The following is a 23,757-nucleotide window of genomic DNA, read 5'->3' as shown; positions in this document are numbered from 1 at the left end:
TTAAAGGCGGGATTAAGGATTGTTCCGCATTCCTTATTGGACAGATTATTGTAGTAGGCGGGGAGTTTCAAGCCGGTGTGTTGAGTTACGACTTACGCCATTTTGCAGTGACAGCGGTGCGCTAAAGCGGTGGAGACAGAAAACCCGAGAAGTCCCGGTTTAGAGGTGATTTTTATAAAAAGTCTTCATGATAAACATTCTCACTTATTGAGTTTTAATTTAATCTCTTTAGTCATTTAATTACTGGGGCAGAAATAGCAAAAACGTCATCCGAAGGTCCAGCTGGCTGCTCTTATCTTGTATGTAGCTAGTCGGCTAATCTGCTAAAGATGATTTTTCTGTAAAACCTGTTTTGTTTAAAACAACGTCTAAAATGCCTCAAACGTTATGTATTAGTATTTTAAATTCTGTCTGTAAAACATATTAAATTGTTTGTGTTTAGATTCCTAGATAAAGCCAATGGTAGCTGTACACTCTGTCCATGGTTATGTAAAAAAACAAATAACGTTACAGTCATTTCTGTTCTTAAATCGTATAATAGCTTAATTAAACTTCAGATGAAATATTGACGGCCTGTCAGTTTATCCCAGGCGCTGTTTCAAACACGTTTGATGATTTTTCTACAGATTTTTTAACACTAAATTCGAGCATCTTTAAAATTTTAGCAGTTTTTAGTCATTCAAGTGACTATATATATATATATATATATATATATATATATATATATATATATATATATATATATAATCTGCATTGGTTTGAAGCCTAAATACTCCAGTATTTATATTAGTTTCCAAGTCAGAGATTGGTGTTTCCTTTGTGCAATTTGATTCATTCAACACCAAAAGCTGTATCTGATTTAATATGACGTCAGAGCATTCTTACAATCCTCTACATGCTTATGAATATTTATGATAGTTAGTAAGTTGTGTAGGCATGGGACTATAATTGTTTTCAAGGTATACCGCGGTTTGGACAACAGTATCTCCAGCTGAAAAGATCTTCAAACGTGCCTTTTCAGGATGAAAGAAATCTGCTTTGTTTAAAACGACGTCTAAATGCCTCAGACATTCTGTATTAGTATTGTAAATTCTGTCTGTAAAACATATTAAATCGTTTGTGTTTAGATTCCAGGATAAAGCTAATGAGCTGTACACTCTGTCCATGGTTATGTAAAAAATTAAATACAGTGATTTTTCTATTTTTAAATCGGATAATCGTTTAGTTAAACTTTAGATGGAATATTGACGGGCTGTTTATACCAAGCATTGTTTCTAACACATTTGATTTGACATTTTTGTCTTTTTTGACAGATTGATTAACACAATTTTTTAAATGTTAGCAGTTTTTAGTCATTCAAGTGATGTTATATATTTTCAAGAGTTACTGAAAATAATCTGCATTGGTTTGAAGCCTAGATACTCCAGTATTTATTCTAGTTTTCAAGACAGAGATTGGTGTTTCCTTTGTACACTTTGCTTCATTCAAACTCACAAAAAACTATATCTGATTTTAGATGACATCAGGGCGTTTTTTTCATCTACATGTTTATGAACATTTATGATAGTTAGTATGTTGTGTGGGCGTGGGACGATAATTGTTTTCAAGGTTTGGAAAAGTCAGGGTTTTAAAACTACCAACATTTTCTGCTATATGTATATGTAAGTTTGGTTTTAAATTTAGTTTAAAGTTTTTAGGACAACAGTATCTCCAGCAGAAAAGATGTCCAAACAAGCCTTTTCAAGATGAAAGAAATCTGTGTTTTTGAAACTAATAAAGACAGCAGAAGTCAATGATTCATGTGAATTATTTAGCCTGACGTATTTACTGCTCCAAAATATTTTTGCTCCAAAAAGTTTCTCAAAATAAAATTTATTTTGTTCAAAGAGGAAAAAGTTTTAGTTTTTTTTTTACCCAGAGAAGCAATCGGATTCACAATACTGTGAAACAGTGATTTATTTTTTAATTATTTTTTCATCCATGGTTATAATACCGTCAGAATCTCATACCGGCCCATGCCAAATGTTGTGTAAAATCATTAAATGAATATCACATCTTGTTTTGTAACTCAGAATGAAATACTCTCATAAAAAGCAAAACATCAGAAATGTCTGCATTTTGTGTTCTTTAATTTTAATCTTTGAAATGTTTATTTATTTTTTGTTTTGCAGTGTGAAGCATGGGGAATGTCTTTGCGAACCTGTTTAAGGGTTTATTCGGGAAGAAGGAGATGAGAATTCTCATGGTGGGTCTCGACGCCGCCGGTAAAACCACCATCCTGTATAAACTCAAGCTGGGAGAAATAGTTACCACCATTCCCACTATCGGTACGACTGAAGACAGCATCTGTTATCACATCTGTTATTTGATTCTCGCAGCGTTTGTTATCCTGTAACGCTCTCTGTCAGGCTGGTTATCTCACAGTTTGACCTTGATTTGCACAAAACTCTTTTGTCTACACTTCTAAGTTTGCATTTTTTGTTTTTTTCTGTTCCTGCAGGTTTTAACGTAGAGACGGTAGAGTATAAGAATATCAGTTTCACGGTTTGGGATGTTGGTGGCCAAGACAAAATCAGACCACTTTGGAGGCACTATTTCCAGAACACTCAAGGTACGAGAGCCAAGAATCACTGACTTAATGTGTTATTTGAAGCACACTGATAGAATATTGACAGGGATTTTTGCCATTGAAGAATTATATTCAGGGTTTATTCATGTAATGATTTTCCTGTTTTTTTTTTTTCTTTTGGCGGCAGGTTTGATCTTCGTAGTGGACAGTAATGACAGGGAACGAGTAAATGAAGCCAGGGAGGAGTTGACAAGAATGTTGGCAGAAGACGAGTTGCGTGATGCTGTACTTCTCGTTTTTGCAAACAAACAGGTGAGCATCACTTATTTGAGTTATTGGAGATTTTTCCAGGGTGTTATGAAACAATAATATATGCTAATAATAAAAGCAACTCCTCAGGCTTTCATGCATAGTCATGAATTTTGAGATGATTGTCAACATTTAAAGTGGGACATTTTTAAAAACGTACCACCAGAAAGAGTTTAAAAAAATTTTTAATCAAAAATAGAACTGAAAAATCATATTTAACTTTGAATAAATGTTTGTGTGAATTTTATCTATTTCTATTTTATATATTTGTTCAAGTAACTTTTTTTAGTATAATACAAATTTGTTTTTATCATGTAATATTTTAATGTATATCAATTTGGCCATGAAATAGCCATAATTTGCTGATGTGGCAATAAATATGTAATGAATAAATAAACATTTAAAGTGAGAATTAAATTCTACCCAACTCTTGTGTCATTGACATTAAAGGTCAACAGTTCATGCAGTTACATTTTTTGCTTTTCTTTTCAGATTTTTTTTGTCTATTACACAAATTTTACAGTGTTTTAAATCTTTTTTTAAATAGATTTTACAAACTATTACAAAAATATGTTAGCTGTTTAAACTAATTTAAAATGAGCCGAAATAACACAGTTCTTGAGTTTTTTTTGGAGGTTTTTTGAGTTTACTTTTATGTTCAATCCACTTAAATTTGTAAAAAGTAATAAGCTAGCTTAATTCATTTTGTCCCAACACAAATTGATTGTGTGGAACCCAGCATCTATCTATCTAGCTGTCTTCTCATCTATCTTTCTGTCTTCTCATCTATCTATCTGTCTTCCCATCTTTCTATTTGTCTTTCCATTTTTCTATCTTTCTATCTGTTTTCCATCTTTCTGTCTTTCCATCTTTGTCTGTTTTTCAATCTTTCTATCGGTCTTTCCATCTATCTTTTCAGTCTTTCCATGTATCTTATGTCTTCCTGTTTTTCTATCTATCTATCTGTCCGTCTTTCTATTTTTCGATCTGCCTTTCCATCTTTCAATCCATCTTTCTGTCTGTCTGTCTGTCTGTGTCTGTCTATCTGTCTGCCTGCCTATCTATCTGCCTGCCTATCTATCTGTCTGCCTTTCTATCTGCCTTTCCATCTGCCTTTCCATCTGCCTTTCCATCTTTCTATCTGCCTTTCCATCTTTCTATCTGCCTTTCCATCTTTCTATCTGCCTTTCCATCTTTCCATCTGCCTTCCCATCTTTCTATTTGTCTTTCCATTTTTCTATCTTTCTATCTGTTTTCCATCTTTGTCTTTCCATCTTTGTCTGTTTTTCAATCTTTCTATCGGTCTTTCCATCTATCTTTTCAGTCTTTCCATGTATCTTATGTCTTCCTGTTTTTCTATCTATCTATCTATCTGTCTGTCTTTCTATTTTTCGATCTGCCTTTCCATCTTTCGATCCATCTTTCTGTCGGTCTATCTGTCTGTCTGTGTCTGTCTATCTGTCTGCCTGCCTATCTATCTGTCTGCCTGCCTATCTATCTGTCTGCCTGTCTATCTGTCTGCCTATCTATCTGTCTTCCTATCTATCTGACTTTCCATCTTTCTATCTGCCTTTCTATCTGCCTTTCCGTCTTTCTATCTGCCTTTCCATCTATCTATCTTTCTATCTGTTTTCCATCTTTGTCTTTCCATCTTTGTCTGTTTTTCAATCTTTCTATCGGTCTTTCCATCTATCTTTTCAGTCTTTCCATGTATCTTATGTCTTCCTGTTTTTCTATCTATCTATCTGTCTGTCTTTCTATTTTTCGATCTGCCTTTCCATCTTTTGATCCATCTTTCTGTCGGTCTATCTGTCTGTCTGTCTGTGTCTGTCTGTCTGCCTATCTATCTGTCTGCCTATCTTTCTGTCTGCCTATCTATTTGTCTGCCTTTCTATCTGCCTTTCCATCTTTCCATCTGCCTTTTTTTCCATCTTTCTATCTGTCTTAATTTTTTTCTGTCTGTCTTTCCATTCTTCCGTCTTCATCTTTCTATTTCTTTCTCTCTCTTTCTATCTGTCTTCATCTTTCTATCTGTCTTTCCATCTCTCCATCCGTCTTTCCATCTTTCTGTCTATTTTTTATATTATTTACTATTTAGATTTTTCTTTATTTCAGCTTTACTTTGTTTTACTAAAATGCTTTTTTTTATTGTTTAGTCAGATAACATAAGTGTCATATCACATACAAATGTTAAAGATCTTAAAGAGCTTGTTTATAGAACTTAAAATACAGTAAGTAAAAGTATTTAAAGACAAATAAAAATAACAAACGCATTGTTTTAAAGCTGTTTTCCAATAAGAATTAAGGAGGATAGAAAGGAAATCACTAGCAGTCCTATATAGACCTCAAGAGAGCTTTTTATCTGTGTATTATCAAAATGGGACCGAAATGCTTTTAATAGTTTGTTCATAATAATATTAGTTTTCTGTGATATGGAGTGGAGTGATCGTAAGAAAGTGCCTGGTGCAAATACCGGTTGAAGTGTCGGTTAAAGTGTCAGACAGTCACCAGTGTGAGGCCCACTCAGAATTGCATGAAATAACTTGTAAATGGAGAGTGACTCGGTGGCTCAGTGGTTAGCACTGTCGCCTGACAGCAACAAGGGTGCTGGTTCGAGCCCCGCCTGGGTCAGTTGGTGTTTTTGTGTGAAGAATTTTGCATGTTCTCCCTGTGTTGGTGTGAGTTTCCTCCGGCTGCCCCGATTTCCCCCACAATCCGAAGACATGCGCTATAGATGAATTGAATAAAATAAGATGGCTGTGGTGTATGCGTGTGAATGGATGTTTCCCAGTACTGGGTTGCAGCTGGAAGGGCGTCCGCTGTGTAAAACATATGCTTGATAAGTTGGCAGTTCATTCCGCTGTGCTGACCCCTGATGAACTAAGCCAAAGGAAAATGAATGAATGATTAAAATTGTAAATAGCATTTTACTTGATGCACATATCGTGTGCTTGTCTCTGAATCTCAGTGATTTAAATTATTTTTTTAATGTTTTGTCTCCTGTCCATCACAGGACCTTCCCAACGCCATGAACGCAGCTGAGATTACAGATAAACTGGGTCTCCATGCTCTCCGTCACCGTAACTGGTACATCCAGGCCACCTGCGCCACCAGTGGAGACGGGCTCTACGAAGGCCTGGACTGGCTCTCCAATCAGCTGAAGAACCAGAAATGAGCTCATCTGCAGCCTCCAAATCTGTGTGTGTGTTTGTTGTTGCGCGATTGGGTAGGTGTGCGTGTTTTGTGCGCGTGTTTGAGAGAGGGAGACCCACACACACACAGCTCCAGTACTGACCCAAACTACATCCCTCATCCCCTCCGTCATTGGTTAAGGTTTGGGCATTGCTGATTGGGACTGTGTTTGTGTGCATAGTGAAGCGTTTCTCTTCGGTATGCATGCTGGAATGTAACGTTTCTGCGTGTTCGTGTGTGTATGAAGGCTTCTCTGTCTGTTTGCTTGGTTTGGGATTGACCCTGGCGTGCCTTTTATACACATACTTCTTTTTTTGTTCCCCCCTCACAAACTTTGCTCCACGCGTGGTTTCCACATGCTGAAGAAAGAAGCAAGGGTGTCTAAAAAAAAACCCTTACTGCAATAAATTAAATAACAGCTAGTATTGAAGGCCTGCTGAATATCTGACCCGTGCACTTAATTGAGATTTAAAAACCTGCCCTGTATCTTAAGAGAACAAAACAAATAATAATAAAGCATTGTTTGTAACCTGTATCAGGTCAGGATGGATTCGCTCCGATTTCTGCATCCTTGATCGTTCTTTCTTCATCATTTGGAAATCGTGCTGTTTTATTTTTTGGGCTCCTAGTTTTATTTAGTGAATGTGTCCGAATGTGGTAGTGGAGCTGTGGGGGTTTCCTGCTGTACACTACCGATTTCCAGCCGCCACACAAACCCCAAGCACAATCACAGACTGCTGAACATTCCCCCTGCCACCAAACTGTTGGATTTGATTTCAATTAAAAACATCATATATGACATATATACATACACTGCTTTATCGTCATTCTGTGCGTCCCAGAGAGTCTGTGGGTTGTTAATATGTTGTTTAAAACTAAAGTTAAGATGAACCCCTATAATGCTTTCGAAATCTGTCTGAACGGTCTAGTCAGGGACTTTAATAATCAGAGAAAAAAATTAAGTCTTAAAGGGATAGTTCATCCAAAAATGAATAGTTACTCCCCTTGGGTGCTTCTAAACCTTTCAGAGTTTCTTTCTTCTGTTGAACAGTGAAGAAGATATTTTGAAGAAAGCTGAAAACTGTAACCATCGACTGACTTTCTTAGTAGGAAAAACAAATACTATGGAAGTCAATGGTTACAGGTTTCAGCTTTCTTCAAAATAGTTTCTTTCTCCTGTTTAATACAAAAGATATTTTGAAGGAAGCTGAAAACGTGTAACCATTGACCTCCACAGTATTTTCCTACTAAGGAAGTAAATTGTTACAGGGTTTCAGCTTTCTTCAAAATGTCTTGTTTTCAACTGAAGAAACTATTTTGAAGAAAGCTGAAACATGTAACCATTGATTTACATAGTAGGAAAAACAAATACTATGGAAGTCAATGGTTACAGGTTTTAAGCTTTCTTCAAAATGTGTATTAATTTCAACAGAAGAAAGTATTTTGAAAAAAATTGTAACGATTGACTTCCTTAGTAGGAAAACAAATGCTAAAGAAGTGAATGGTTACAGGTTTCAGTTTTTTTTTTTTAAATAGTTACTTCTGTTGAACACTTTAAGAAATCTGAAAACTGTAACCATTGACCTCCATTGTAGGAAAAACAAATGCTATGTAGGTCAATGGTTACACATTCTCAGCTTCCTTCAAAATATCTTTTTTTGTGTTCAACAGAAGAAAGAAGCTATTTTGAAGAAAGCTGAAAGCTGTAGCCATTGACTTCCATAGTAGGAAAATACTGTGGAAGTCAATGGTTACAAGTTTTCAGCTTTCTTCAAAATATCTTGTGTTAAATAGGAGAAAGAAACTGTTTTGAAGAAAGCTGAAAACTAACATTGACTACCTTAGTAGGAAAATACTGTGGAAGTCAATGGTTGCAAATTTTCAGCTTTCTTCAAAATATCTTTTGTTTTCAACAGGAGAAAGAAACTGTTTTGAAGAAAGCTAAAAACCGGTAACCATTGACCTCCATAGTAGGAAAACAAATACTATGGACGTCAAGTAAAGGGGGAGTAAATGACAAAATTTTCAGTTTTGGGTGAACTATCCCTTTGAATGTGACTGCTTTGTCATTATTTTTATATTTAATGATTAGTAATTAGTGTTATCATTTATTTTTATTTTAATAATTTGTGATTTCTCAAAACAAGCTCATTTTATGAAACCTACATTAAACAAAATGAAACAAGAAATTACTTCCAAAAATATTCTTTCATAAGATAAAAGGTCATACATTTATTATTTTGCAATGGTTTGTCTTTAGGCATACATATTCATGTTTTATTAGTACTATTAAGCCACAAATGTGTGTTTAGGTATGAAATTTTATGTTTAAGGAAGTTTTTGACACAAATATAAACTTGTATGCATAAAGGTACTCGCTCTAAAAATAATCCAAACTAAAGTTATTTTAGTTAACCCCAACCGTTTTACTTAAGTTGTTATTTTTAAATTTAGGTTTTTTCATAACCTATATAAATATGTATTTTGAAGATCTTAAATCAGTTGATAAAATGCATTTAGAAAATTATGTAATTTTATAGATGTGTCTCTTCCAGATCAAAACAGACCTGAATGCATTAGTCCAGTGTTGTTGAAATGTATTATTTGCTTGAATTGCTTATTCTAAGTGTTGGGTTCTTTTAAATAAGGTCTTCAACTGAGTGTCTGCTAATTAGTTTTCTTTTATAAAAGTAAACTACAACCAAAGTAAAAGCTTAGCTAAAATCTTTCATTGCTCTTATAATGTACAGCAATAATAATCATTTTAAAGGTTTGATGTTTGATGCAGTAAAACAGTAATTACTGTTCAAAGTAACTTTCTATTTGAACATATCTCATCAAAATGTAATTTATTCCTATGTTCTTTGCTGAATTTTAAGCATCATTGCTTCAGTCTTCAGTGTCACATGATCAGTCATTAGCAGAAAATAATTATAGAAGACAGTGTTGCATGGTTTCCCAAAAAAATAATTACACACTACCGCAATTATAAGAACTGTTTATTTGGTATTAGCCACAAATGACAAATCTTAAGAGCATTTGCTTCTTGCCAGGAAAATAAAAATTATATCAAAGCTAATTTATTCTGATTTAAATACACATTTGACTGCTGATTATACATGAGTTGATTTTGTCAATATAGTAGCTGCTTGGTAAAGGCTGCCTGATGCTTCAGGTGGGGCTGAAGTAAAGCAGGTAATCTTTACCTCTGCAATTGCAGGAAATCCTGTTCTGGAATCTTGAAGCCTGTTTAGCAACATTAATGTATTATGAACATGAAACGTTCTATTTAATTGAAACATTACTGGTTTAATAATCAGGAAATATGACTTTGGGTTCATAACGTAATTCCCAGTGAAACATCTTTCCATGATGAAGCTTATGTCTTTTTTTAGGGACGCTATGTCACTGGAATATTTTTATGCTGTCATTTTATATGCATTGGTATAATTTTGAATGAAGAGATAAAAAAAAAAGAAAAAAGAAAGAAATACAAATGGTCGCATTGTCATGTAATTTTAAACCTGTAGTATTATAGACCTATATTCTTGTAAAAATAATATATATATATATACATATATACATACATACATACATACATACAGTTGAAGTCAGAATTAATATTTTATTATTTAATATTTTATGATAATGTTTTTTCTTCTGGAGAAAGTCTAATTTGTTTTATTTCGGCTAGAATAAAAGCGGTTTTTAATTTTTTATGAATCATTTTAAGGTCAATATTATTAGCCCCTTTAAGCAGTGTTTCCCAACTCTGTTCCTGAAGGCACACCAACAGTGCACATTTTCATTCTCTCCCTATTCAAATACACCTGAATCAAATCATCAGAACATTAGAAGAGACTTGAAAACCTGAAATGAATGGTTCAGATAAGGGAGACATCCAAAAGATGTACTGTTGGTGTGCCTTCAGGAACAGGGTTGGGAAACACTGGTCTACAGAACAAACCATCACTATACAATAACTTGCCTAATTACCCTAACCTGCCTTGTTAACCTAATTAACCTACTTAAGCCTTTAAATCTCACTATAAGCTGTATAGACAATTTTTGTTAAATATTATTTACTGTCATCATGGCAAAGATAAAATAAATCAGTTATTAGAAATGAGTTATTAAAACTATTGGGTTTAGAAATGTGTTGAAAAAAAAACTCTCTGTTAAACAGAAATTGGGGGGAAAAATGAACGGGGGGCTAATAATTCAGGGGGGTTAATAATTCTGACTTCATCTATACATACAGTGAAGGTCAATTAAGTCAAAAACCAACACTGCATCCCACCAACTAAGCTTTGTATGGACATTTTTCAAACGATCTTTTGTGTTTCCTGCATACAGGTTTGGAATAATGTAAAGATGTGTGAATGATGAAAGAACTGAGCTATTTTTTTATTTTTGTTTTTAAATTGGCTTGAAACAGAAGTTGCAGGAGTCTTTGCCATTTTGATGTTTATTTGAGTGGGAAAAGGATGAACAGCCTGGGGCATGATGTGTCTCAGTTATACAATCAAGTCAAGCAAGTGAACAATTATTTATATTATAACAACAATACAATTACACCACAACAATATGTTGCTGTTTTAACATTACTGTGAGGGGCAGGGGTTGCCGTTAAAAAAATACAATTGACCGAGTAAAATAATAAATTATCCTCGTTATAATTACTGTTTTACATTAGTGAGGGTTAGGTTTAGGGTTGGGGTGGAGGTAGATGCAAATAATGTACAATTGTACTAAGTGATTTAATAAATAATATAAATATTTCTTGTTACAGTTAGCACAGTCGCCTCACAGCAAGAGGGTTGCTAGTTCAAGCCCTGGCTGGGTCATTTGGCATTTCTGTGTGGAGTTTGCATGTTCTCCTGTGTTGGCATAGGTTTTCTCCGGGTGCTCCGGTTTCCCTCACAGTACAAACACATGCATTATAGGGGAATTAAATAAACTAAATTGGTGGTAGTGTATGTTATGAGTGTGTGTGTGCATGTGAGAGTGTGTTGGTGTTTCCCAGTATTGGGTTGCAGCTGAAAGGGCATCTGATGCATGAAACATAAGCCGGAAAAGTTGGTGGGTCATTCCGCTGTGGTGACCCCTGATGAATAAAGGGACTAACCCGAGTGAAAATGAATGAATGAATAATTACTGTGTTTACATTAGTGAGGGTTAGGTTTAGGGTTGGGTGGGGATTGACATTAATAAAATACAATTGACTGGGTTATTTATTAAATAATTTTCGTTATAATTACTGTTTTTTACATTAGTGATGTGTAGGTTTAGGGTTGGGTGGGGTTGACATTAATAAAATACAATTGACTGAGTTATTTATTAAATAATTTTCCTTATAATTACTGTATTTACATTAGTGAGGGGTAGATTTAGTAGGGGTGGGGGTAGATAAAATACATTATGTATAAATTAAAAGTATTTGAAAGTACTTGAATTTCAGACATATGATATCAAGGCCTGGAAAGTACTTAAAAACAATCATAGGTCCTTAAATAGTGCTTGAAATGAAATTGTGTATGATGTTATTTTAACAATTGAGCTGTTGTCAATAACATTTAAAAAAGGAGAAATTAAATTATATTTTTTTAATTAAAAAATTATGAACATAACTGTTTAAAAAGGTCTAAATTTGTAGAATTTCCACATTCAAAACACCATAATTGCCATTTGACATTGACGCTTTAATGTAAATATTAAGTGTGTCAGGTACATGAAAGTGTGACTTCCATTGCACTGCATATGCTGGCGGTGTGAATAAGTTGCTGCATTTGAAATTAATGGTGCTTTAAAAAGTCATTGAATCTACTGTCTATGAAAGAGTGGGAACCCTGTTAATAAAATACAATTATTTACTAATTTAATAAATAATTCTCGCTAACTTCCGGCCGCAGCTGTATCCCCCTCGAGCGACATCGCTCACCTGTAGGCGCGAACTTTACCTGTATTTCCTGCACCTGCGCGTTCACGAGCTCCGCCCACGCGAAACTCGAGTGTAGTGAGGAGATGTTGTTACTCATGCCGGATGGACTGATGAAACACCTCACAAACACTTCAGCTTTTCCCTGTCACTTTACACCGATACCAGACGACGACAACAACAACAACACACGAGTGGACGGTTGACGTGAAGGTGAGTCGAGCTTTTATACACACGGCACGGTTATACAATGTTAAACTGTGGTAAACTTTACTGTTTGCGTGTCAACAAACTTACTAGATCAGAAACTAAACGGTTAATCGTAGTAGTTGTAGATTTATGATCTGAATTGTGACATTTTTAGAGTGTTTGTTTACAATGTTGCTTCAATGTTTTTGTTTTTCGACTAGCCCACACGATACGCTATAGTAAAGCTATGGTAAAACAATACTTTGACTTGTAGTGTATAGCACTGTAATTTAAATGTGAAACTGTGATCCATTTCAACTGGTTCACACTATAATGGTGTTTATACATTGTACTTCAGGTTGCTTGGTAATACATTGGTACTTTTTGCTTACTAAATGAATTTGTAGACATATAAATACTGTTTTGTCTCTAACTTTACAGCTCGATCTGTTCAGCTTGGTTAAACCTTACTTGTAAAACAGACTCGTTAAATCTATAAAAAGCAAACATAAAACTAGTTTAAATTAATGTGTGCCAAGAAAATAAATCAGTATAATGTTTGTGTAATCAGTATAATTCTTATTATAATATTTATTATTATATAATAACATGAATGTATTAAGTTATTATATGATTATTATTATTATATAACAATAAATATATCATTACAATGTAATAGTTGTGTATTATATATAAGAGAATCGTATGTAATTCTACAACATGAAAGGTAAAAAATATATATATATAAATAATTAATGATAATTGTGTGATTATTATATTATGGTATATAAACATTTTATGTATAATACCTATGTTTGTTTCTTATGTAGTTTCTTTATTATGCAATTACTTTGAAGTGTACATTATTTATATATATATATATATATATATATATATATATATATATATATATATATATATATATATATATATATATATATACTGACCCCACAAAAGTTTGGTCAGTAGGATTTTTAAATGTTTTAAAATAAGCTTGCTCTCCTCACCAAGGCTACATTTGTTTCATCAAAAATATAGTAAAAATTGTGAAATGTTATTGCACTATAAAAGAACGGCTTAAAAGTAGTCTACAATTTAATTTAATAATTTATTCCAATGATTTAAACTTGAACTTTCAGCTTCATTACTCCTGTCTTCAGAGTCACATGATCCTTCAGAAATCACTCTAATATTAATTATTATTATTATAATTAATATTATTTTTATTATTAATGGCAATAAAAGCAATAATGACTGGACTAATAAGTAATAAAATATTTAATAAATAAGTGTTTAACAATTTTTTTTTATACATTTCATAAAAAATAAATGTAATTATATGTTTATATATATATATATATATATATATATATATATATATATATATATATATATATATATATATATATATATATGTGTGTGTGTAGGGGTGGCACGGTGGCTCAGTAGTTAAGGTTGCTGGTTCGTGTCCCGGCTGGGTCAGTTGACGTTTCTGTGTGGCGTTTGCATGTGCTCCCCGTATTGACATGGATTTCCTCCGGGTGCTCCGATATAAGTAAATTGGGTGAACTGAATTGCCTATAGAGCAGGGGTGTCCAAACTTTTTCTTATGAAGGGCCAAAAATCTAACTTTATTGAGGCTAGTGGGCCGGAGGTAAATATAGTTACCATGCGTAACTTTCTAATTTGTTTAATAATATTTTAAAATGACTAGAAAACATTGCTTTATATTAACTAATACAATATTTCTTTACATTTTATGATACATTTTATAATACTGTTTTTATTACAGTAAAAACAAAACAATCTAATTTATGACAGAATTACACTAGTTTTTGACTTAATTTGCTTGCCGATGTCTTCTGCATAGTCCTCTATGTGTGACAGTATTTACATTTTTAAAAAAGCAGATTCGTTTACAACATTTAATTACGTCAATTTAGAAATTATGATCTCTGTGTTAAAGGCAATCACCCATCTTCATCATACTCGCTCTCCTCTCAGATGGGATGGTGGGCCAAATCAAAGGTTACAAGGTTACTTTGGCCCGCAGGCCTCACTTTGGGCATCTCTGCCGTTGAGTATGAGTGTGTGTGTGTGAATGTGAGAATGTATGGGTGACCCCTGATAAATAAGGTACTAAGCTGAAGGAAAATGAATATATATATAATTATAATTATATATAATTATTATTATTTTTTATTATTATTATTATTATTATTATTATTATTTATTTTTTTATTTTATTTGTTTGTTGACCCAAGTCCGTTGTTTTCATCATTTGCTACAGTATATTACACTTTGTTGTTATTAATACACAGACTTCATGTGCTCAGAATATCAACCTTATTCTTTGGAAACATGGCTTTAGGTGACAAAACAACAGTTCAAAGCAGAATAAACAAGAGCTTTATTTGCGAAGCTGTCAGACGCAGGTGCATGTCGCCGTGTGTTTACTTTCATTTCTGTCCAGCCTGTTTGTGCACCACTCTTTCTCTCATTGTGTTTGGTTTGAAGTTGTACTGATATTCAGTCCAGTGGTTTTCCTGATGCACGTTTAATAGAAACCCACATATGCCCTTTTCTCTCGGAGCATGAAAAAGTGGTGTGTGTGGTTTCCGTCTTTGTGTTTTGATGTAAGTAGAGCCCGCAGCCTTGTACAATGCAGCTCTGTTGGTTTAAGAATGACTTCACCTTTTTAATTTGACAGGAAGTGTCTGATAGTGTTTGAGCTGCAGGAGAATGGGGCATAAAAATAGTTTACTAATAGTTACTTCTGCAGTTGATTGATTATATTAAGAACTGCAAGGATTTTTTTGGTATTACCTGTTTTCTAAAATTGTATGTTTATATGACAAATAGACAGTAAAGATGTTTTTTTTGAGGAATGAAATAGATATATTTATGTAGTTTGAAGTCTGATGTTTGAGAAAATATAAGGGGTCATTAACTTTATCATTTTTTTCACTGTTGTTGTTTTTTTTACTTTTACTGAATTAGACTGTAAAAATATATCCAATGCTTCGACATCGCAAAAATGAAGAAAAACAACTCGTAATAATATACAAATGGTGTGAGATTTATTTTACTTGTTGGACACTTATCTTTATAAAATGCTGGTTATTTTATATAAAATTATGAATTCATATTTTTTTTCTCCATGACTTTTCAGACCTTTTTAATAAATAGGGCTGCCAAAGGACAACAAACCTATCACTGACAAAATGATTCAAAGATGGTTCGTTGGATTTATTTACTAAACAATTTATTTGGGCTGAATTTAAACAAACAAAGTTGAACATTACTAAAATTTAATTTGTTTGTTTAAATTCAGCCCATATAAATTGCTTGCATCAATTTTGCTGAATTTTGTTTCAGTGTAATTTTATAATTGTTCCAAAAAAGTAAAACTGTAAAATACAAAATGTTAGTACAAAAATATATATATAAAAAAAAAAGGGAAAAAAAAAGTCAGAAACTGAAGAGGTGCACATCATGGGCTTCAGATGGGACTTCATTCTTTCAACTTATTAAAGCTTTTAATTAGTTGAAAAATTTAAATTAGCAAATCACCAAAATGTTTACTCATTTTTTTAGGGTGAGTGGTTGCAAGCCATTTATACACATTTAAAAAGTTGAAAACAATTCTTAAGTTTGTTTGGAGGTGGGGGCAATTTAACTGTTTTATTTTCAAAACAATTGAGCTAACTTTATAGATTTGAGTTGGAACAACAGGAAACAATTGTGTGGAACCCAGCTTTATTACGGTGTACAGGCTAAATATAAACAAACAAATTAATTAAGCTTATTAAATTTATATGAACTGAATTTAAACAAATGAAGTTGAACTTACTCTGTTTATAAGAGCTGAATTTAAACAAATTAACTTAATTTATATGGGGCTGACTATAAACAAACAAATTAAGTTGAACTTAATCAATTTATTTGGGCTGAATTCAGTTCATCAAACTTAATTTATAAGAGCTGAATTTTTAAAAAAAACTAATTAATCAAACCTAATTTATAAGGGCTGAATTTAAACAAATTAAGTTGAACTTAGTCAATTTATTTGGGCTGAATTTAGACAAATAAGTTAATCGAACTTAATATATAAGGGGTGAATTAAAAAAAAAGTAATTAATCAAACCTAATTTATAAGGGCTGAATTTAAACAAATTATGTTGAATTTAATTTATGTGGTCTTTTTATTTTTTACTTATTTTAATGCAAAAGAATAGTATGTTAACTTATTAAATTTTAGTAAATTACTATTTTCAGTTTATTCATGACCATTTGCATTTGTATAATGTTATTATTATAAGCAGTATTATTTATTATATGCATGTTTATGTTTGTTTGAATAAAAACAAGTTTAGATTTGTCCACCTGTCGGGTTTTGGTATCGTACGCATCACCATGGAATAAGAATAGTGTGTGTTTAGATATAACTCTTTTTTTTTTTTTACCACACTTCATGGGGCTTCAGTCCTTCAATTAATTAAAACTTTTATTAGTTTACATTTTAAATTGAACATATCACTGAAAATGTGTACACAGTTTTTTTAAGGTAAGTGGTTGCAAGCCGTTTATACACATAAAAAAAAGACTTTTGCTGTTTGTTCAAACTACTTTTTTAAAATGAGTTGAAACAACAGAAGTTTTAAGTTTTTGGGGGGCACAATTTAATTGTTTTATTTTCAATCCACTTACATGTGTAAAAAAACAATTAGGTTAACTTAATAGTTTTGAGTTGAGACAACATTAAGGAATTGTGTGGAACCCAGCATTTTTTACAGTGTATGGGCGTAATATAAACAAATTAATTAACTTTTAAAATAACTTTAAACGAATTCATTAACCTTATTAAATTGAACTTGAACTGAATTTAAACAAATTAAGTTAAACTCAATACATTTATTTAGGGTTATATTAAAAAAACAAATAGTTGAACTTAATTTTTATTACCTGAATTTAAACTAACAATTTAAGTTGAACTTACTCAATTTATATGGTTTTATTTAGTTTTCGTAATGCAAAAGAATGCAGTATGTTCACCCTAATTTATTAACTTGCTAAATTGCTTTATGTCATTTATTTTTATTTTAAGTTAAAATTATTCATAAACTGCTTACAAATAAACTTGACTTGTGTAACTTCGTTTAAGGTTTAAACTGACTTGGCATTAAATTTATAAAACGCATTCAATAACAGTGAGTGTATTTGTTAGTGTCACACCAGAGGATATGGTTTACAGTGACAATTTATTTTCATACATTGTATAATTAAGTCGTGCATACTGTGCTTTCTTGCATTTTTTTTATGCATTATTTGACATTACATAAGCCAATTACATTAGCATCACCTAAGATAAATAAATGCTTTAGTATTCATTAAATTGACCTTTGTGAACATGTTAAAGTTTGAAAATGAATCACCTTTTACATCTTGCAAATACAGCAATCTGAATACTCCTAAAAAGCACTGCAAAAGTTTCGATAATAACTGATTATTCACTGTATTTGACGTCCTTGAGGTATCAATATTGTGCTTGTATTTAAATTCACGATATAGGGAATTGTAGAAAATCGACGTATGTTTAATAACAAAAAAAATTGACAGCTGCATGTATAAAGGGTTTTTGGCAGCACCGTCTAATCTTTCATCTATTGACAAATATTTAAACATGTAGTTGTTCGATTGCTTATGTACCCGTGAGCAAACAGATCTGTGGAGGAGTGTTGACAAGTATTAGTTTGTTGTTTGCTGAACGGTTGAGTTTCAGTGACAGTTTCCTGGTTCACAAGTTAACTCAGTCAACATCAGCGTCTAGTCAACAGTCTCCACGAGAAATGGCGAAGAAAAGATTCATAACAAAACCATTGCGAAAGGTGTGACTCGCGTTACACACTTCTGGCACACGTCATTGTTTTCATTCTGTTCTTGGCAGAAAATCAGGTTCTATTTCAGGAAAGGAAAATTTGTTTGCGTTTGAGAAGTTTCAGTGTTATGAATGTGACGATTGCAGTAAAAACTCAAAACATAGATTCAGAGGAAAAGTAACATTATAGTGAAACATCTGTTTATATTTTCCAAAACAATTCACCACAGATTAATAAGATCATAAAAATTGTATTTAATTTTTTTTAATAAATATTCAATTTATATAAATTTTCAATAAAAATTTATATAAAAATTCAATCTATAAAAAATTTTATATTGTAAATGAGAGAAATAAACAAGCATTATGGAAAAATAAGTCTCTGCGAGTTTCTAGTATACAGCAGAAATTCTATGAATTAAACTGCACAATCCAAAAGAAATGATGCTAATCAAAGAGATAAGAGTTGCTCACTATAGAACAACAAAAAAAAAAAGATAGATTTTATTTCACATTTTTGCATTTACGAAGGTAAAGCTTCGTTACGGATGTGACGCCTCTCTGTTAGTGGTGTAACTGATCACAAATCTCACGGTTGGGATGTTTTTTAGTCACAGGTCAGACCCTTTTTCGGATCAGCCACAAAGAGGAGGAGACAAATGTAATTTGGTTTCCATTTATTACAAAAACACGACACTTTTTGTTTCGTAAAATATAAAGAAATAATCAGCCGAATAAAAATAAATTGTAAAATATTCAGTAGTGTGAAAAATTCACTGAATATCGAAAATACTACTACTGTTGCTGATAACACTATGTATAAATCTAACATTATAATTTGTACAACCCATATTTATGTTTAGTCTCATTTTCAATAAATGATTCAGTGATTCACTCATAGACTTCAAGCTTCATTGCTAGATGGATCATTTCTGAAGAACTGTTCAGTGCCATATTTTTGATGGCCACCTATTGGTTAAATAATTTAATTGCTGCCTACAACTTTCATTTTTGAGCGTCGTTAAATGCAAATGACGGTGATTTTAATCTTTACCATGAACATCAGTGGGTTTATCTAAACTTTTATCTAAACTATAAACTGTTATCCCAGTACTTCTGTGTTATTCGACTCTTTGTAGCTTTATAACTAACCCCAAAGACTAAAAACAAAACTTTTTGTCTTTTCAAAAACACATTTGAATTAATCGAAGGATTATTAAATTATGCAAATCACCATCGTTTATAATTTATATTGCATGAGTGTTGAGATCACGATCTTTTACTGATTAATCATGCAGCTCACACTGAATGCAATAATGCAGGCAAAAACAACAGTGACAGAAAACACCTTTAATAACCTAAGAAACCCACCACATCCTGAATAACCCACCACAACTTCTTCTGTCATCATTATATTTTACAGGAAAGCCTAAATGCTTTCATACATGTGATTTGAATGATGAGAGAGACGATCGTTACAAATTTAGGATTTATCTACAAGTAAAAAAATGTATTAATCCTCTGGCCACGTGTGTTCCGACTTGTGTGTTGTTATCAGTACAAATCACGAATCAACTGTTATCTGTTACTCCCCTACTCTCTGTTATGGATGCGACAGATGTGAAATTGCCACTTGTGTGACTTTGGTGAATCAGATATAATTGTTTGACAGAGACATTTTCCAATCCAACTCGCTCTTTAAGATCTCAAAACTCTTTAAGATCTCAAAACTCAGGACTTCTGGTAGTACCTAGAATAGCAAAGTCGAGTAAAGGAGGTCGAGCCTTCTCATTTACAGCTCCTAAACTCTGGAATAGCCTTCCTGATAACGTCCGAGGCTCAGACACACTCTCCCAATTCAAAACTAGATTAAAGACCTATCTGTTCAGTAAAGCATACACTTAGTGCACCACTTAGGGGGCTTCCACACAGGTTATGCATCTTGCTGATATACACTGTGAACATCAGCTACGCTAATTATTTTCTTTATTCTCCATTTCCACCTGGGGATACTCTTCCCGAGGCCCTCAGACTATGCAGAGTCACTGATTCGATCCAAGACCAACGACGAGATGATCCCAAGGTTTCCATATCCTGGACCTGGCCGAATCCTGAACAACTACTGCGATGGTCATGGAAGAGTGGAGAACATGAGACTGATTCCTGTGACGCTCCAGAGACAGACGAGTCTTCGCTGAGGCCAGCTTCCAGCCTCCGCCACTGAGACTGCAGCTCTGCACAAGACGTTTGGCCAGCGGAGAAATTAAAATGGTCGTGCCCAACTGAGCCTGGTTTCTCTCAAGGTTTTTTTTCTTCACTTCCGCCTTTAGTGAAGTTTTTTTTTTCCCTCTCCGCTGTCGCCACTGGCTTGCATGGTTCAGGATCTGTAGAGCTGCGCATCGTTGGATTTGCTCTTCAATATTTGGACTCTCAGTAGTGATTATTAAACCACACTGAACTGAGCTAAACTGAACTGAACTTAAACACTACAAACTTAACTACACTGTTCCTATTTACTGTGACCTTTTATGTGAAGCTGCTTTGACACAATCTACATTGTATAAGCGCTACACAAATAAAGGTGAATTGAATTGAATTGACATTTTGAGTATTTTTACAGAACTGCAAAATACAAGCCTACACACACAAAAACAAAAAACTTAGAAAGGGTTTCACTATTTTCAGCATAGGTTCATTCTGAAAACGTAGCCCAATATACATTTTTGCAGATCTCAAATTATGTAGCCAGAAGTATGTATACTAGTAGTATGTACGTTAGAAAATTTGAGACCCAGAGCGGAGTTGATCAAGACAACGCAGTTAGAGTCTGTCGAAGAATGGTTTCGGAAAGCAGGTAAGACAAAAACAAAAGCCAAAACATTTAATAAACAAGTAAATAACAGGATAAGAATGTGGTAAAATCTGAATCAGACGAGGGCTTTTCTTTTTTCTGGATTGCTTTTGAAAACACTAATGGTTGGGTAAGGGAAGTGTGTGCGCGGGTCAATTGGTGCTTTTGAAAACACTATCGGTTGGGTTTATCGGAAGGAGCAGGGTGGGTCAGTCGATCTGTCAGTTTATCGGTTGTCATCTGTGGATTTACGCGAGAACAGGCACTCGTGAGAGAAATTTGAGATCTCAAAAAGCATACACAGCAGCCACTGGTGGATTCACGAAAACAAAAACTGCAAAAAATGTAGCTCCTGGGCCGTATTTGGCGCTCTCCAGAAATGTATATACGGGTACATAATCAGAATGAGCTTGGGTTGACTATTTTGGTAAAAACATATTTTTTTTCATGGCAAGGTTGACATTTGCATGGGATTGCTCATTTAGGAAAATAGATGTTGTGTGGACTTGTGGGTGTTTTTGAATCAAGGTTACTTTAGTCAACTAAGACTAAAACTATTGGTCAAAAAAAATTTTGTTAACTGAAATAATTTTTTTAAAATCTCAATAAATAAAAACTGAAACAAACAACAGTTTGAAAACTAATAATGAAATAAAATAACGATGAGTGAAAACAATGCCGGATTCCCACGGTCATGGAATTTTTGGAATATCGTATATTGTAAGAATAGAATCTTGGAGTCTATTCCAAGTCATGGAATATCAGGCAGTTTTGTTTGCAGTTTTTCTGCACTGTAAGAAATATCTGGTAATTAATGGATTTTATGGGCGTCACGGTGGCGTAGTGGGTAGTACGATTGCCTCACAGCAAGAAGGTCGCTGGTTCGAGCCTCAGCTGGGGCAGTTGGCATTTTTTCGTGGAGTTTGCATGTTCTCCCTGTGTTGGCGTGGTTTTTCTCAGGGTGCTCCGGTTTCCCCCCACAAATCCAAAGACATGCGCTATAGGTGAATGTGTGTGAGAGAGTGTATGGGTATTTCCCAGTGACAGGTTGCAGCTGGAAGGGCATCCTCTGTGTAAAACATATGCTGGATAAGTTGGCGGTTCATTCCGCTGTGGCGACCTCAGATTAATAAAGGGACTAAGCTGAAAAGAAAATGAATGAATGAATAATAGTTTCTATATTTTGTGATTCACAAGTGTTTTCCGTTAATTTACTGTTCTGAATTGCATCATGGGTTGTTGATCTCTGCTCTGTTGACTTTTTGATGTTGAATATTCAGCTCTACAGTTTAACAAAGTGACTTTTATTGACGTTTTAGTAGTTTGAAATAATGTTTAAGCAATAATATGTTGAGAAATAAGTTTTTTAAAAAGTAAATTTTCCAAACTTTTCAACATCAAAGGCTTTTGGAGGAAAGATCAAGGTCCCATAATGCAATTCAAAAGTATAAATAAGTAGAAAAAAAGCATGAGTCAAAAAATATGGACAACTGTCAATTTACAGATATTTTTACAGTGTAGGTCTGCATGATACTGGAAATATATGCGATGTTGTTGAGTATTGCAAAAACTTACAAAATACTTAATAAAACAAACTAAAACTAAACTCAAATTTGCTGCAAATTTAAAAATGGGATCAAAATGAAAACTAATTTAGAAATACACAACCGTAATAACCTTGCCTGGATGTGTTTTGTTAGTTGTTTTGTCAGTGATGGAGGTGAAGGGCTGCAGGTCAGAGGTGGAAGTGTTCAGGAGGTCTCCAGTTGAGACGGTGCCCAGGAGGCATTCAGTGTCTGTCAAATATTCTCCATCTTCACAAAACCTTCAGATGTCAACACCTCGCTCCTCGCTTCCTCTGAGTATCAGAAACTCACACAGGTGAGTCAGGCAATCCTTTTTGGATGTAATTGACAATTTTCCTTACCTTGCATAATGAATTAATGTAATAAGTGTGTATTTTATTTTATGAATCCAGCAGGTCCAAATTATATTTAACCACCAACATTTTGTACTTTTATTTTAATTCTGATGCAGGTCCAAATTTTATTTATTATATTAATATATTAAATTAAATAGAAATATATTTAAGATATTTTATTCGATCGTGTTCCTGGTCTTTTGAATATTTTTATTTTATTAATTTTTAGTTTTGTTGTTTGTTTTAAAATGTGATTTTGTTATATATGTATATATGTGTTATATAAATATATATTAATGGCGACACGGTGGCTCAGTGGGCAGCACTGTCACCTCACAGCAAGAAGGTCGCTGGTTCGAGCCCCAGCTGAGCCAGTTGGCATTTCTGTGTGGAGTGTGCATGTTCTCCCCAGCCTGATCTCACGAGAAAATGTAAGTATTTTACGTTTTGACAGTTTAGTGGCTAATTCGTACGAATTCGTACGAGTTCAGTCAGACGAAATTGTATGATTTTAAAAAGGAGGCGTGGCACCTAACCCCACCCCTAAACCCAACCATCATTGGCGGATGAGCAAATCGTACTAAATTGGACGAATTAGATCGTACGAATTCGTACGAATTAGCCACTAAATCAAAAAGTTACAAATTGCAGTGAGATTGTGTTGGTTCTCCCTGTGTTGGCGTGGGTTTCCTCTTGCCGCTCCGGTTTCCCCCAAAGTCCAAACACATGCACTTAATTGAATAAACTAAATTGGTTGTAGTGTATGAGTGTGTGTGAATGACTGTGTATAAGTGTTTCCTAGAACTGGTTTGCGGCTGGAAGGGCATACGCTGTGTAAAACATCTGCTATATAAGTTGGTGGTTCATTCCACTGTGGCGACCCCTGATGAATTAGGGACTAAGCCGAAGG

The 23,757-nt window shown here is 33.6% G+C and overlaps 2 protein-coding genes across 2 annotated transcripts in view; both read left to right on the top strand.

The window, feature by feature from the left end:
* Positions 1 to 58: 58 nt before the first annotated feature.
* Positions 59 to 6,879, top strand: arf2b (ADP-ribosylation factor 2b). The gene is made up of 5 exons (XM_056450143.1): positions 59 to 165; positions 2,172 to 2,327; positions 2,501 to 2,611; positions 2,757 to 2,881; positions 5,892 to 6,879. Exons 2-5 carry the CDS (start codon positions 2,180 to 2,182, stop codon positions 6,051 to 6,053), a joined length of 546 nt encoding a protein of 181 aa, XP_056306118.1. The 5' UTR covers positions 59 to 165; positions 2,172 to 2,179; the 3' UTR covers positions 6,054 to 6,879.
* A 5,155-nt stretch (positions 6,880 to 12,034) lies between these two features.
* grb7 (growth factor receptor bound protein 7) overlaps positions 12,035 to 23,757 on the top strand; it is a 37,771-nt gene continuing 26,048 nt past the window's right edge. Inside the window, exons 1-2 of the mRNA XM_056450846.1 lie at positions 12,035 to 12,221; positions 22,627 to 22,807. Of these exons, the coding sequence (XP_056306821.1) occupies positions 22,641 to 22,807 (167 nt within the window). The 5' untranslated portion in view covers positions 12,035 to 12,221; positions 22,627 to 22,640. The remainder of the gene's footprint in view (positions 12,222 to 22,626; positions 22,808 to 23,757) is intronic.

Source organism: Danio aesculapii, chromosome 24 (genome assembly GCF_903798145.1).
Source record: "Danio aesculapii chromosome 24, fDanAes4.1, whole genome shotgun sequence".
NCBI classification, from domain to species: Eukaryota; Metazoa; Chordata; class Actinopteri; order Cypriniformes; family Danionidae; genus Danio; species Danio aesculapii.
Note: the sequence above shows the minus strand (reverse complement) of the source record. Positions and strands in the feature narration are given on the sequence as shown.

Coding starts and splice junctions, on each gene's coding strand:
- arf2b (XM_056450143.1), top strand. CDS start 2,180: ATGGGGAATGTCTTTGCGAACCTGTTTAAGGGTTTATTCGGGAAGAAG. Junction 2,612..2,756: donor CTATTTCCAGAACACTCAAG/GTACGAGAGCCA, acceptor TTTTGGCGGCAG/GTTTGATCTTCGTAGTGGAC. Junction 2,882..5,891: donor TCGTTTTTGCAAACAAACAG/GTGAGCATCACT, acceptor TGTCCATCACAG/GACCTTCCCAACGCCATGAA.